Source organism: Canis lupus, chromosome 20 (genome assembly GCF_011100685.1).
Source record: "Canis lupus familiaris isolate Mischka breed German Shepherd chromosome 20, alternate assembly UU_Cfam_GSD_1.0, whole genome shotgun sequence".
NCBI lineage: Eukaryota > Metazoa > Chordata > Mammalia > Carnivora > Canidae > Canis > Canis lupus.
In genome coordinates this window covers 37,798,039-37,813,652 of record NC_049241.1, presented here as the reverse complement: position 1 = coordinate 37,813,652, position 15,614 = coordinate 37,798,039, and the positions used below count along the sequence as shown (strand labels likewise).

At 54.9% G+C, this 15,614-nt stretch overlaps 1 protein-coding gene across 1 annotated transcript in view; it reads left to right on the top strand.

The window, feature by feature from the left end:
• Positions 1–15,614, top strand: part of DNAH1 (dynein axonemal heavy chain 1) — a 76,637-nt gene that overhangs the window by 35,245 nt on the left and 25,778 nt on the right. The window contains exons 21-37 of the mRNA XM_038566258.1: positions 457–669; positions 2,602–2,766; positions 4,065–4,186; positions 4,288–4,393; positions 5,119–5,298; positions 5,888–6,028; positions 6,605–6,768; positions 6,943–7,056; positions 7,830–8,018; positions 8,307–8,412; positions 9,077–9,190; positions 9,616–9,765; positions 11,321–11,407; positions 11,517–11,703; positions 13,566–13,657; positions 13,851–14,005; positions 14,729–14,906. Coding sequence (XP_038422186.1) covers positions 457–669; positions 2,602–2,766; positions 4,065–4,186; positions 4,288–4,393; positions 5,119–5,298; positions 5,888–6,028; positions 6,605–6,768; positions 6,943–7,056; positions 7,830–8,018; positions 8,307–8,412; positions 9,077–9,190; positions 9,616–9,765; positions 11,321–11,407; positions 11,517–11,703; positions 13,566–13,657; positions 13,851–14,005; positions 14,729–14,906 — 2,463 coding nt within the window. The remainder of the gene's footprint in view (positions 1–456; positions 670–2,601; positions 2,767–4,064; positions 4,187–4,287; positions 4,394–5,118; positions 5,299–5,887; positions 6,029–6,604; positions 6,769–6,942; positions 7,057–7,829; positions 8,019–8,306; positions 8,413–9,076; positions 9,191–9,615; positions 9,766–11,320; positions 11,408–11,516; positions 11,704–13,565; positions 13,658–13,850; positions 14,006–14,728; positions 14,907–15,614) is intronic.

Sequence of the window (15,614 nt, the reverse complement as noted above, 5' to 3'; positions counted from 1 at the left end):
TCAATAGGTTAATCATGTATGTAAAGTGCTTGGCGCAGTGTTCACCATCCCTATTATTACTTAGTCACTCCTCTCAAATACTTCTTGACCCAGGAAGGAGCTGATAGTATTACCCTCATTTAACAGATGAGTAAATTAAGGCTTTGATAGGTTCAGCAACTGTCTGGGGTGACAGAGTCAGTAAAGGCTAGAACTGGGGCCAGAGCTTCTAATCAGCACCTTAGTTGCCTCCTAGCATAGGTGTATATGCTGTGCATGTGCAGCACCTATGTGAGTACCAGCTGACCTTGAATTCAGACAAGGTCCCCCTGGGGATTTGGTGACCAGCCCAATGGAGAGTACTTGCCAGATGGCCAAGGTCATGGCTGGGCAGAGCCTGCTCTTCCCTGTCCAGTGCAGCATGTGGGCCAGCTCCCTCCCGGGCAGGACCCAGCCTTGGCTTACTCCCCACACCAGGCACTGGACAAGATGGAGAAGGAGTGGTCAACCATCCTGTTCAATGTGCTGCCATACAAGGAGACAGAGACCTATATCCTCAAGAGCCCGGATGAGGCCTCACAGCTGCTGGACGACCATATTGTCATGACCCAGAGTATGTCCTTCTCGCCCTACAAGAAACCCTTTGAGCAACGCATCAACTCCTGGGAGAACAAGCTGAAGCTGACCCAGGTGGGCCCTCCCTGTCCTCACTTACTCCTTCCAGCCCTCACAGAGGCAGCCCAGCCTGGCATCTGGGTGGGGCTCAAAGGAGTGGAGTGCCTTATCTAGGTCGGCCTGCCCCTGGTCTCTAACAGGCCTCTCATTCCGGGCAGAGCACCTAGTAGGAGGCCCGCTATCTCTGAGGTGTGACTACCAGAGGAGGCGAGTCAGGATGTGAGGGTGGAGCCAGTGTTTGGTCCAGTGCAGTGGCTGGGGCGGGACATGAGATACCTGGTCTTGAGATCACTAGGACCTCCAGTCTCAGAACTTTCTGGGCTGGACATCACAAGGCCTGAGGCTCCTCAATGTCCTGTCTGCTCTGCTTTGTGCCTCCCATTCCTATCTCATTGAAGCTGACTTGGGGTGAAGGGGTCAGAGCACTGAGGAGGACCCTTCTGTAGGGCTCTCAAGGCCAGAGCAAGGGCTATCTGCTGAGCCTTGGAGGACTGTCCTAGGGTTAGGCCTACTGGTGTGATTCTTATAGTCCCTTCCCTGGGCCCTTCATGGGAGCTGCTCAGGAGCCTCCAGTGATGGCCAGAAGCTATATCTGTATGCTCCTTGGATCACCCAAAGATGTCTGAGTTGGTCAGCATTGTCCCCAGATCTCCCTCTTTTGCTCACACTGCCCCCTTCACCTGGAGCTCTATCCCTCCCTGCCACCTCCTCCAAAGCTCAGCATCCACAGCATTCACTGATTGCCCTGCATTCACTGGCAAGGTAGCCCTTGGTGCCTCTTACAAAGACCATCACACATGTTGGGCCCCTGGTGATTCAGAGGCAGAACTGGCTGTTTCATGGGTTGTGGGGGCCTCAACTGCAGGGACCACATCCTGTTTCCCTCTTTTCCTTCTGATGCCCATGTGGGCGTGGCACAGACCTGGCACAGAACTGGTCAAAGCACACATCTCCAGAGGAAGGGAATGAATGAGTTAATAAATGAATGAATAAGTTTGCATTGATAGGAAAAGAGATAAATCCATAGAGAGGAATTCGGTTTTTATTTATTTTATTTTATTATTTATTTATTTATTTATTTATTTATTTGAGAGAGAGCCAGAAGGAGAGGGAGAAGCCAGACTCCTTCCCTACTGAGCAGGGAGACCAACGCAGGGCTCAATCTCAGGACCCTGGGATCATGACCTGAGCTGAAGGCAGACAGTTACCAATTAAGTCACCCAGGTGCCCTCCATAGAGAGAAATTTGTTTTTTTGTTTTGTTTTTTAAATTTTTATTTATTTATGATAGTCACACACACAGAGAGAGAGAGGCAGAGACATAGGCAGAGGGAGAAGCAGGCTCCATGCACCAGGAGCCTGACGTGGGATTTGATCCCGGGTCTCCAGGATCGCGCCCTGGGCCAAAGGCAGGCGCTAAACCGCTGCGCCACCCAGGGATCCCCATAGAGAGGAATTTGAATGTAGAAGATAAAGTGGCTTATTTTGGAGGTGTCTTCCTCTCAGACTGAGGTTTCAGAGAGTATTTTAGAGATCTCAGGCTCAAATTCCAGGACACCTCAGAGAATCCTAGAGTCATAGACCCAAATTTCCTCCCAAGAAAGGAGACTGGTTTGGTCTTCCATGCACCGGGCTCTCTCCTCTGTGACTACAGGGCTCACTGGTGTGAGTGTGGTTCTCTTGTAGGGAAGAGAGGCTCCCCTGGCTGTGTTGGAACAGACTTGGGTGTCCTGTGGGGGCACTTGGAGTTTCTCTGGAGGCTGGGGCCTCTGTGCAGCCTTGGCTCCCTGGAGCACTGTGGCTGGCAGTGTCACCCGGAAAAACCCCCGAGGATGCTCGCTCTGATGTCCAGTGCTCTGCCCAGCATTCTGGTCGGGTGAGATCCCCAGGTCAGCGGGGACAGGACCTAACGTGAACCCCAGGCCCTGATGGTCTGTGCCCTGTCCAGGAGGTGCTGGAGGAGTGGCTGAACTGTCAACGGGCCTGGCTCTACTTGGAGCCCATCTTCAGCTCCGAGGACATCAATCGGCAGTTGCCTGTGGAGAGCAAGCGCTACCAGACGATGGAGCGGATCTGGAGGAAGATCATGAAGAATGCCTACGAGAACCGTGAGGCGAGCTCATGGGGACTGGAGTGGGGGGGAGCACTGGGACCACTGAGGACCCTTGCCTCTTCTCCCTCTGAACGAGACAGATGGAAGGCCTGTTGTCCCTCTGAGTGGACTCCCCAGTCTTTTTTTTTTTTTTTAAGATTTTATTTATGAGAGAGAGAGAGAGAGAGAGAGGCAGAGACACAGGCAGGAGGAGAAGCAGGCTCCATGCAGGGAACCCAATGTGGGACTCGATCCCGGGTCTCCAGGATCATACCCGGGGCTGAAGGTGGCGCTAAACCACGGAGCCACCCAGGCTGCCCGACTCCCCACTCTTGAGAGATATTCCTCAGAAATGGGATAGTTGGTTTTCCCCTTGAAGATTTGCAGTCTACATTAGGATATCTATATCTATATATCCTAATATATATGTGTGTGTGTATTTATTTATTTGAGAGAGAGAGAGAATGTGAACGAGGGGAGGAGCAGAGGGGGAAGGAGAGGGATGAGCAGACTCTGCGCTGAGTGCGGAGCCAGACATGGGACTTGATCCCATAACCCTGAGATCATGACCTAAGCTGAAACTAAGAGTCCAATGCTTAACCAACTGAGCTGCCCAGGTGCCCCCTACATTAGGATTTTAGGGATTTTATTTGTTTATTTTATTATATATATAGAGAAAGAGAATGTGAGGGGGGCAGGGGCCAGGGAGGGACAGAGGGGAGAGGGGAAAAGAGAATCTGAAGCAGACTCCATGCTGAGCATGGAGGCTGAAGCAGGTCTTGATCTCAGGACCCCAAGATCATGACCTGAGCTAAAACTAAGAGTTGGATGTGCAATTGACTGAGCCATCCAGGCACCTCTATATGAGGATTTTAAAGGCTCTAACAAGTCCCACAACAAATCAAACTCCTTGGTTTTGTTTAATCCTAATTTTTAAAAAGATTTTATTTATTAGAGAGAGAGAGAGAGAGAAATATAAGCAGGGGGAAGGTCAGAGGGAGAAGTAGACTCCCTACTAAGCAGGGAGCCCAGCTCAGAACTCGATCTCAGGACCCTGGAATCACGACCTGAGCCGAAGGCAGTTGCTTAACCAACTGAGCCACCCAGGTGCCCCTAACCCTGATGTTTTTGGCCATAGACTGTTTCCTGTGGGTTGGCAGGAGTGATGGATGTGGGCCCTGGGTCAGGGTCATTTTCCTGCCCTCCCTCCTTCTCAGTACCTATTGGGGTCTCTGGCCAGCATGGGTGCCCTCTGACCCTGCCTTGCCATCTCCCAGTTTGACCATGCTCACTTCTGCTTTCTGGCCCGGGCTATGCAGGTAATCAATGTGTGCTCTGACCAGAGGCTGCTGGACAGCCTGCGGGACTGCAACAAGCTGCTGGACATGGTGCAGAAGGGCCTGAGCGAGTACTTGGAGACTAAGCGGGGTGCCTTCCCCAGGTGGGCCCCACCTGGCCCGTGCCCACTCTGTCGGTGTCTGCCCACGGGGCTGGGGCGCACAGGCTGCCTGACCTGCTCCCTCACCCCTGTTCTGCTGGCAGATTCTACTTCCTGTCAGATGATGAACTACTTGAGATTCTGTCCCAGACGAAGGACCCCACAGCCGTGCAGCCTCACCTGCGCAAGTGCTTCGAGAACATCGCCCGGGTGGGTAGCTGGGCCTGGGGTTCAGGCCCAGGAGCTCTGGAGCACTGTTCCAGGGAGGACAGCTCTCCTCTGGCCTCAAGTCCTTTTTTTTTTTTTTTTTTTAAGATTTTATTTTATTTTTAATCATGAGAGATACAGAGCAGGAGAGAGAGAGAGGCAGAGACACAGACAGAGGGAGAAGCAGGCTCCATGCAGGGAGCCTGATGTGGGACTCGATCCCAGATCTCCAGGATCACGCCCTGGGCTGCAGGCGGCGCTAAACCGCTGCGCCACCCTGGCTGCCCTGGCCTCAAGTCCTTTTAGCAGGAACTGAGGTGGTGGTTCATGAGATTCCTGGCCCTTGGAGACAGCTAGGGCCTATGGGAGGAAGGGCAGCTGTAGAGCCCCCAGCTCAGCCGGGTCATGCCCACCCCTCCCTGTGCACTGAGGTGCTGGTTGGACTGAGAAACCCATGGAGCAGAGGCTCCTGAATCACCTCCTCCTTGTCTGCACCTATAAGGGAGGCCACACAGGACTGTGGGAATGGGGGACACGTAGGGCAGGCTTAGCCTCCTCCCCAAGTGGGCTGGGCCACAGCTGGGGACAAGACAGACCCATGTGGCCCCCATGTGGTTTGGGGGCACAGGGAGTAGTGGGCGGGGTCAGGGCCAGCCCTGAGACCGAGGTGGTTGAGGCCTCTGGGCACGCATAGGGTAAGGCTGTTCTTGCTCCACTCCTGCCCACAGCTGATGTTCCAGGAGGACCTTGCGATCACACACATGTACTCAGCCGAGGGTGAAGAGGTGCAGCTGTCCTTCTCCATCTACCCATCCAACAACGTGGAGGATTGGCTGCGGGAGGTAGAGCGAAGCATGAAGACCAGCGTGCGGGACATCATCGAGAGAGCCATCAAGGCCTACCCCACAGTGAGCCATGCCTCCCATCCCAGCACCGCCTTGGTGACACCCTGCTTCATCACAGGGCTGCCTGCCTGCCTCTCACCCTCAGACTCTGCTCCCTCAGCCAGAGGATCTCTGGGGGCAGGTGGTCCTTGCGGCTGCTGGAGGAGGAATCTTAAAATGTGCCCCTGATAATGACCAGCTGCTGTGGTTGGGTTTGAAGCACTCACTGTGAGCCTGGGCCAGCCCTGGGCCTCCCCAACATTATTTCTCTCAGTCCATGGTCAGCAGTTCACCTGTGATCTCTTATCCTACAGAGTCAGTTCAGAGATGTTTTCTGCCCGAAGGCATGTGATTTGAAAGTGGCAATCAGGATTTGAATCAGGACTGTGTTTCCTCATCCTAGGCTCCCATCCCTCTGCTTCAAAGTCTCCTCTGCTGAGGAAGAGATGTCTCTGCTCAAACCCAAGAGGCCCAGAGCTTAATGGGCTCTCTGCTTCTGAGGTGGAATTAACTACTTGGGCCTAGAAGCACAGACCAAGCTTAATCGAAAAGGAGTATATGTGGTCAGGACTCGCCACTGCCTCGATCAGCCCCACTTGCGTTATTTTTCTAGATGCCCAGGACCCAGTGGGTTCTAAAGTGGCCTGGCCAGGTGACCATCGCTGGGTGCCAGACTTACTGGACCATGGAGGTGGCAGAAGCTCTGGGGATCGGTAACCTCAGTAACCAGCTGTTCCCCCAATTGGCCCAACAGGTGGGAGTCCAGGGAGTCACCATCTGCTCCCCCTTATACCCCACACCCTGGGAGAAACTTCTCCCTCTGGGGGGCTTTCCTATATTGATCCTGGAAGGGGCTTGGAGATCCAAAGAGCAATAGGTCAGACAGCCCTGAAATGAGTGCCTCACAACCCACCACCCGTAGGAGGAGAGCTCTGAGGCCAGACAGGTGCCCCTCTCCGAGTGGTCAGTGAGGGAGCCACGATATGGGGCCCTCCTGCACTGTCTAATGGGCTCTCCTTGTTCTGGGGCCCGGCTCCTCACCACACTCCTCCCTCAAGCTCCTTGCCAGGCTCCACCACGTGGCCTCCAAAGGCTCACAAGTCTCCATATGCTATAGGGAGGCAGATGCCATGCATGCTTTCCTGCCAGACTTCCCATGTGACCAATGCCCTGCCCACCCTCCTGCCTAGTTCTGCACCCCTTCCCACCCTAGACCACCAAGAGCCCCCCAGGATAGAGAGATTCTTCCCAACAGAAACCCACCATCTGTGCACAGGAGAGGAAGCCTACCTGCAGATCAATATCTGACTATGTCCCCCTGCTCCCATAGCTCAGTGACCTGGTGGCCCTAGTGCGGGGGAAGCTGTCCCGCATGCAACGGGCCGTGCTGTCAGCACTAATTGTCATTGAGGTTCATGCCAAGGATGTGGTAAGCAAGCTGATCCAGGAGAACATAGTCAGTGTGAACGACTTTGAGTGGATCTCGCAGCTGAGGTGAGAAGCCTGGGGTCCCTGGCCTGGCCATGCCCACGGGGCCAGGGCAGGGTAGAGAGCCAGTTGACAGTGGGCCCTGGGACAAACCCTCATCCCCATCTCTCCTCGGCCACATACCCTCCCTAGTAGCCCATGGTGCCCATGGCCCAGGAACCTATCTCCCTGCAATGCCAGGTACTATTGGACAAATGACGATCTGTACATCCGGGCTGTGAATGCCGAGTTCATCTACGGCTATGAGTACCTGGGCAACAGCGGGAGGCTTGTGATCACACCCCTGACTGACAGGTGAGCACCCCCTCCCCACCCTGGTGCCCCCCTTCCAGCTCTGGCTGGCCCAGAAGTCCGGGGACCACAAGGCCCAGTGAGTCCGTGATGCATCAGTTCATTAAAACAGTGCAGGTTTGGAGTACAGGCTTCCAGTTCAAAACCAGTTCTGCCCTTTATAGGCTGGGTAACCTTGGACAGGTGACTGGACCCTTCATTCCCTGATTCTCTCTGCATCTCTCTGCCCCTCTCATGACACCTCCGGGTGTCATGAGAATTTCATGGGCTGAAATGTAAAGCTTTTAGCACGTGCATGGCAGTCAGTAAGCATGTAATGGGTGTGAGCTTTACTAATTTCATCAGTCAAAGCCTCCTTTCAATGTACCAGAGGAACTGATCTTAGGAGGAAGAACAGGTAATCCCTTTATAAAGTGATAATCACTAAAATAATCACTCATTTCCTCTGGCCACTTGTATTCAGCATCAGCTGAATTTTAAAATTGGGATTTGAGGAAGGAAAGTGAAGCGTGGTCGTAGGTCGGCCATCCCGACTGGTCCCTGAGCAAAGATCTACAGGGCCACAGGGCAGGGCGGGGGCCTCCCCTGGGCAGGTGGCTAAGGGCTCCCATCCTGACCCCAGCAGCCAAAGCTGGGCACACCTGGGGCCCTAACAGGAGGGAGGACCAAGAGCCATCACCACCCACGGGGCCCAACTCAGGAAGACACTCTCTCCTTGTCTCTGGGAATCCTGAGGGAGGAGTGTGGCCCATGCCTACCTCCTCTCACTCCTGCAGGTGCTACCTGACTCTGACCGGAGCCCTGCACCTCAAGTTTGGGGGTGCCCCAGCTGGCCCAGCTGGCACAGGAAAAACTGAGACCACCAAAGACCTGGGCAAGGCCTTGGCCATCCAGACCGTGGTGTTCAATTGCTCGGACCAGCTCGACTTCATGGCCATGGGCAAGTTCTTCAAGGGCCTGGCCAGGTGAGGTTGGGCATGAGGGTGGTACAGGATAGGACAGGAAGGCTGACCTTTCCCAGGGATACTGCCTGAGAGGAGCCTCACAGGATGGTGAAGGAGACAGGATGGAATAATAAGAATTAAAGGCTCAGCCCCTGATGGGCACTGGCATGGGGCAGTGGGTGGTGGGAATATGGCTGAGCTGGCCAAGATAGCCATTGGAGGCTTCCTCCCAGCGGAGTCACAGGGGGCCCTTGAAGGTGTCAGGAGGGCTCTGAACTCCTATCTACCCATTGTTCTTACCTCACTAAGTGCTGGGGCCTGGGCCTGCTTCGATGAGTTCAACCGCATTGATATTGAGGTGCTATCTGTGGTGGCACAGCAGATCACCACTATCCAGAAGGCTCAGCAGCAGCGGGTGAGCATCTGGGGTTCTACCACCACCCTGCAGCTCCTCACAGTTACCACCACATCACTTCAACTGTCCCCAGAACGCCCATGCTGCCACAGGCTCCCCATACTGGTGACTGTCAAAAGCCGGGGAATTAAGGCCTGCCCTGAGGCCAGCCTCTCTCATCTCACAGAGCTATCCCACTCCCCCTTGTGGAACTGTCCCTGAGGGGCTTTTGTAGCCAGTCAGGGAGCCCCACGTCCTTGTCCCACTCTAGCTGTGGTAGATGAAGTGGTCCCTCCAACATCCTGACCCTTATGGAAAGCCCCAGCCACTTGTCCTTTTTCTAACCTCCATCAGAGTGGCCAGGAGTCTCCTCCTGGCAACAAGAACTAGGAAGCCAGCAGGTGCCCAACCCCACCCTAGTGGGGCTCTGGGTCCTAGTCAGAACTAAGCTTGCCCAAGTCTAGGGGGAGGGTGTGAGTAGCAAGAGATGCATGAAGACCTCAGGGAGCCGGCACCTGGGAGGCCACTGGTACCCACCAGGGCCGGAGGTCTGAGGCTAGATGCTGAGAGAGGAGTCAGCCCTCTTTCCTGGGGCTGAGCAGCTATAGCCAGGATGGGGCATATACAGAGACAAGGGGTCCCATCCAGAGAGGAGGCGGATGAGTCAGCCCCTACCCCCCTGTAGGTGGAACGCTTCATGTTTGAAGGCGTTGAGATCCCACTTGTGCCATCCTGCGCGGTGTTTATCACCATGAACCCGGGATATGCTGGCCGCACGGAGCTGCCCGATAACCTGAAGGTGAGTTCAGGCACAGGGAGGCCCAAGAGGCTTCCCAGGACACTGGAAAGCACGGGAGCGGTGGCCTCAGATGTGGGGGACATGACAGTCGTTGGACGTCAGGGACTATGATTCCCCAGGGCAACCCTCCTGCCCCGGGGGTCCTGAGACCCACCCCTAGCCCTGGAGAGGAGGCTCCAGGCTTGTCCTCGGGCTTGGGAGAAGTCAGGGGGCCAGTTCAGGTCAACACAAAGGACTAATGGCAGAGTGGTCCCGCGCAGGGGACGGCAGGCCTCAGCTATGGCGGGCAAGGTGCGCGGGGGAATCCAGGCATCCGAGCGCAGGGGGGCAGTGAGCCTGCCTTCTAGGACCAGGAGGTCCAGAGAGCAGGTGGGCCTCTGGGGGAGGAGGCCTGCTCCTACGTTCACAACGCCCCCATGCCCCAGGCGCTCTTCCGGCCGGTGGCCATGATGGTTCCGGATTACGCCATGATCGCGGAGATCTCCCTCTACTCCTTTGGTTTCAATGAGGCCAATGTGCTGGCCAAGAAAATCACAACCACCTTCAAGCTGTCTTCTGAGCAGCTCAGCTCGCAGGTGAGGTCCTGTCCCCACCAGCTTCCAAAGTGTGAGAGCCTCGGTCTGCCTTCCGTGACCCCCATGAGATAGGAATTACACACCCACCTCTCAGCTGAGGGCTAGTTGGGTCAAGCATTAAGACACCCAGAGCCACGCACCCAAAGCTGAGGAGCGAGTATGCCGGGGTCTTGTGGGACCAGAGCAGGACAGCAGCCCTCTGGCACCAGGGACCTTCCACTCAGTGTGCTGAGCCCAGCTTCTGGGGGCAGCTGTCATTGGTCCAGACACCAGCACTGCTGGCTAAGCTTCCCTGTTTGGCTCTCTTCTCAGGCAGGCTCCCCCTTTGCAGTGGCAGAGAGGAGACCGGCTCTGGGCTTATACGCTACCAGCTTAGTTTCTCTTTCCTTTTTTTTTAACGATTTTATTTATTTATTCACGAGAGACAGAGAAAGAAAGGCAGAGACATAGGCAGAGGGAGAAGCAGGCTCCATGCAGGGAGCCCAATGCGGGACTCGATCCTGGGACTCCGGGATCATGCCCCAAGCTGAAGACAGATGCTCAACCACTGAGCTACCCAGGTGTCCCAGTTTCTCTTTCTTAATAGTTCTAGAAAAAGTCCTTGGTGTCATCCTAATGGGCCCTCCCTAGGTGACCTGCTCATGCATGAACAGTAACCTCTGTGGCCAGGGGGAACCATGGTACCTCTAAACCCACAGACTGGAGGAGATGTGGTCTATCACTGGGAAAAACAGCAGCTGCCCACTACAGTGCAGCCTGGATGCCCAGCACCTCCACACACCTTCTTTTTAACCATCCACTTTCAAAAATACTGCTCTCCCATTAGACTGACTGTACCCACATGGTTCTGGAAATGCAGTCAACCCTTCTCATGTGGCAATGACTCAAAGTCAGTCTAGCCCAGTCACTTCATCCTGCTCCGAGTCTAAGACTTCTGGGAAGTGTGCTGGTCTCTGGGTCAGGTCCAGATGTAGCTCCTATGGTCTGGCCCCATGGGGAAGAAATGATAAAAATGTAGCTATTTCAAACATACCTGCCTAATAATGGAGAGAAACAGAACCAGCAGCAAAGAAGAGAAAAGCCACAGTAGTGTGGCTGAAAGGGTAGGTCCAGAGAGAGACATTAAGAGGCAACATTAGAAGGAAGCTCAAAGGCCCATGGGGCCAACCCTACTGTGGCACCGATGGGAACTTCTTTCACCTTCGGAGTAAACCCGAGCACCTCCTTGTACCTGGTGCAGTGCTGGGACTGTAGGACTTTGCCCGGGTCAGACCCACATGGAGTCCTCACCCTCAGGGGCCAAGAGTCAAGCAGGGGATGCAGAATAGGTAAGCCAGTGAAGGGAGAGTGTCACTGGGATGGTGAGTGGAAGATGCCAGAGGAATCCAAATGAGGGCACCTGGCTCTGGCTGGGGTGCTGCAGACAACTTGCAGGGGCTGTGACCTTGCATCTTCCAGCTGGCTGGGGGCCAGGTACCAGGCGGGAGGCAGAGGGTTCCAGGCAGCAGCCCCCAAAGCACAGTGCCCATCTACTCCTCCTGTGCGGCCATGACAGGATCACTATGACTTTGGGATGAGAGCTGTGAAGACTGTGATCTCGGCTGCTGGGAACCTCAAGCGAGAAAATCCTAGCATGGATGAGGTAAGCTCAATCTAGAGGAGCTCGGGGAACGGGGCTCCAGGAGGGCTCCAGAAGGGTTGGAGACGTGTCTGACCGGGCCCCCTGAAAGCTCCACTGGCTTCTGCTGCAGGAGCTGATATGCCTCCGGGCCATCCGGGATGTGAACGTGCCCAAGTTCCTGCAGGAGGACCTCAAGCTCTTCTCTGGGATTGTATCAGACCTGTTCCCCACCATCAAGGAGGAGGACACTGACTATGGCATCCTGGACAAGGCCATTCGCAAGGCCTGTGAGAAGAGCAACCTTAAGGATGTGGACGGTGAGCCCCTGGCCCCTGGCCTCGCAGTGCTGGAGCGGCCACCCTGGGGCCCAGGGCAGGGGCTCCAGGATGGGGCAACGTGGCCTCAGGCTCGCTCATCCCTGGCCAAGTGTGTGGCAGACCAGGATTCTCTGCCCAGCAGTCCCCGAGGTAGGGCAGGTGACAGAGGTCTAGGAGAAAGTCCTCTCTCTCACTCATGCTTCTGTCACCAGATGTGGGACTTTTGCCACACCAACCAATTCTCTGACACCAGTTCTCCACTGGCTACCCCACGATTCAGCTCAGTTCTGACATCAGAGTCACAAGTCACAAGTAGTCAAGTAGTGAGTCCCCAGGTTACCCACAATTTTTCTGCAGCTTGGCTGCCAATCAGAGGACCCTACAACCCCTCCTTAGGTTTGATCATTCGCTAGAACAGCTCACAGAACTTGGGGAAACATGTTTACTACTTATTATGTAATAAAGGATATGAGAAAGGGTACAGACAAACAGCCAGATAAAGAGGTACGTAGGATGAGGTCTGCCCTCTTGGAGTTTGGGGTGGATCACCCGCCCAGCACAAGGATGTGTTCACTCACCAGGAAGGTCTCTGAATTCCATGCTTTGGAGATTTTTATGGAGCCTTCATCATGTATGCATGATAAATTATTATTATCCATTATTATCTACTTCTAGGCCCTCTCCCTTCTCTGGAGAATGGGGAAGTGAGCCTGAAAGTTTTAAGTGTCCAACCTTGGTTTGGTCTTCCTGGTGACCAGTTGCTCCTAGGAGCCCACCACCAAGATGTGCCTCATTAGAACAGAAGACACTCTTAGCACTCAGCAAATGACAAAGGTCTTAGGAATTCTGTGTCAGGAACCAGGGTCAAAGACGAAGTTCGAAAAGAAGCTTCTCCTAGCATCCTGTTTACAACAGTTTGAGGAGCTCTGCATCAGGAACTGGGGGCAGAGACCAAAGTACATTTTGCTGATTATTTTACAGTGGGGAAGCAAATCCTATCACCTCCCCCGGATCTCTTGCTTAGCCCCCCTCCCCTTGTGCAGAACAGTCACAGCACTTGGGCCCCTCTTGGGCCTTGTTCCTCCCCGGTAGAGGCTCTCCTCCACCCCATCCTTACCTGCCTGGGGCAATGATGGGGTTTGATGCCATCCCTGGGGGGAATGGTGAGCTGTGGCCTGCCCTACCACACCCCAACTCATACTGTTGTCTTTTGGAGCAAAGCACATTGCTCCCACCTTCAGGACTTGCTCACATTCCTCGTGGAATGCAACCCTGGTGTCGTTAGTCTAAAGAGTGTTTGGGCTTTTCTTGAACCAGCTTCTTACAAAGGCCACCACTCAGATGGAAGAGCTCTGGGGGTGCCACCCTCAGTCTCCCTCTGACCCCGACCCTCTTCCCTGATAGAAGGTGGGGGTCTCAATGCAGCCACTGCACGGACATGCAACTTGAGCTCTGGTTCCACTGTCCCCTAGCCTGGCTGAACTTTCCTGTCCTCCACCTTTGTGGAGTGGGAGGATGCTCCTCCAGGAAGTCATACCTGGCCATCCAGATTACACTGACCCCATGACAGCTGACACTGAGCAGGCCCATGCCAGCTGGACACCTGACCAATGGATGTTAGAGAATAATAGTCATGGTGGAAATCATGGCTGCCATTAGCAGAGAGTTCCTACTTTGTGCCAGGCTCTGGACTTAGGGCTTCCCCTAACCCCACCTATGAGGTAGGTACTATCGCCAGCTGCATTTTATAGATGAGGAAACAGGCTCAGGATGACCCACCTGAGGTTGGACAGCAAGCTAGTAGCAGAGCCAGGACCCAAGCCATGCTCTGCCCCCTGGACTCCATTGCTATGTCCCTCCAGGTTTCCTGACCAAGTGCATCCAGCTCTATGAGACCACCGTGGTGCGGCACGGCCTCATGCTCGTTGGGCCTGCAGGTTCTGGCAAGAGCAACGTGAGTGGAGCCAAGCCAGGCAATTCAGTACCCAGACAGAGGCCTGAGGTGGGGGGTTTGGCAGGGGTCTTGGCCCCCATTTGTACCTCTGTGGCCTCTAGAATACCCCTCCTGACCCCTGCAGCCTGCAGCCCACTCCAGCCCTGTGCTCTGGGGAGCCAGGAGGCTCACTCTTGAGTGACTGTCTCTCTAGTGTTACAGAGTCCTGGCAGCTGCCATGACATCACTGAAAGGACAGCCATCCATCAGTGGTGGTGTGTATGAGGCTGTCAACTACTACGTGCTGAACCCCAAGTCCATCACGATGGGCCAGTTGTATGGAGAATTTGATCTGCTCACCCATGAGTGGTGAGTGATTCCAACCCCTCTCCAGTGACTACCCTGAGCCCAGACCTCTGGGGGCTGTGGGCTATGGGCCTCCCTCCCTTATCCCATTGGGAGGTTAGGAGCTCAGGCTCTGGAGCCCAAGTACCTCGGACTCTACTCACCACTGCACTTCCTTGCTGAGTGGCCTTCCCCACCGCAGGGTCTTGGTGCCATCATCCACAGAGTGGGGATTATAATGGCACCATGATTATGATGAGGAGAAAATGAGCTTGACATAGGGAAGATGTCCAGACAGCATGGCACGTACCAAGTTCTCAATAAATGTTGCCTGCTGTCATGACCCCAGAGGGCTGGCCGCCCCTCTCAGGCAGACATGTGCATGCATATCAGGGGAAGTGCATGGAGCTGGAGAAAGGCAGCTAGGTGGAGATCCTCCGAACATCAGCATGTAGGAGCCTTTTCTCTGGAGAAATCTCCAGTCTCTGCTGGGGGTTTCTGCTTGGCTCCAGTGTTCTGGGAGCCCCGTGTGGGGTGGGCGCTGGAGAAGGGGCAGTCATTCATCTTTCCCAATGGGAGTCTGGCCTGCTTCCCTGTTTCTGGTGAAGGGTTTCATGCACACCCAAACTCTTGCATGGGTAAGTGGGGGTCCTGGGGGTCAGACCAGGTCCAGCTTTCCCCGAGAGCCAGTGGTGCTTGCTGCTCTGTCTCTGGGTGCCTATGACCCTCTCCTCCTGGTGGCTGCAGGACAGACGGGATTTTCCCCTCCCTCATCCGGGTGGGGGCCATCGCCTCTGACAGCAACAAGAAGTGGTACATGTTTGATGGGCCGGTAGACGCCGTCTGGATAGAGAACATGAACACGGTGCTGGACGACAACAAGAAGCTGTGCCTCAGTTCTGGGGAGATCATCAAGCTCACAGAAGTATGCCTACCTGTCTGCTTTCCCAGCTCTCCTCTGCCACTGGGTGGCCCTGAGGCCACAGTATGCTCGCCCACCTCATCCCCCTTTCCTCTCAGTGCCAAGGCTATATCCCAGGCCAACCACACATCCCTTTGGTGTCCCTCCCCATCTCAAGCCCCCACAGCTCAGCCATGTCGGGTGCAGCTGTCCAAGGCTGCCCTTCTGCAGACCACATTCTGTGATGCTCTGGGCCCAGGTCCAGGATGACCTCCCACTGCTCTCTGGTTGACTCTAACTTGTGCCTCCTAGGCCCCCTTGCAACTATGACAGACATCTTAGCAACATGCCAGGAATCTGGGAGACGGGTGGTACACACCTGGCCGCACAGCCACCTGCCTGGTATATGAGGTGCAGTTCTCAGAAAAGGAGGGCTCAGAAAAGGAGGTAGAAGAGCAGTTCATGGTAGCTACACTGAGCTGATCTCTTGAACCCTTCTGAGAACACCTGGAAGTTCTGGAGCATAGCATACAGCTCCCATCAGACTCCTCTAGGGCTCCAGGGACCCCAAAATACCCTGGTCCTAGGCTGCCCAGAGAGCAATCAGGAATCTCCTAACTGTGGTTCTCCTCGAGACTCCAGGGAGAGCTCTGTTAGCAGCTGAGGACCAAGGGGTTCCTCTACCCCAACACTGCTCCTGGTCCACAGCCTGCCCCATGGCCTCCCACAGCT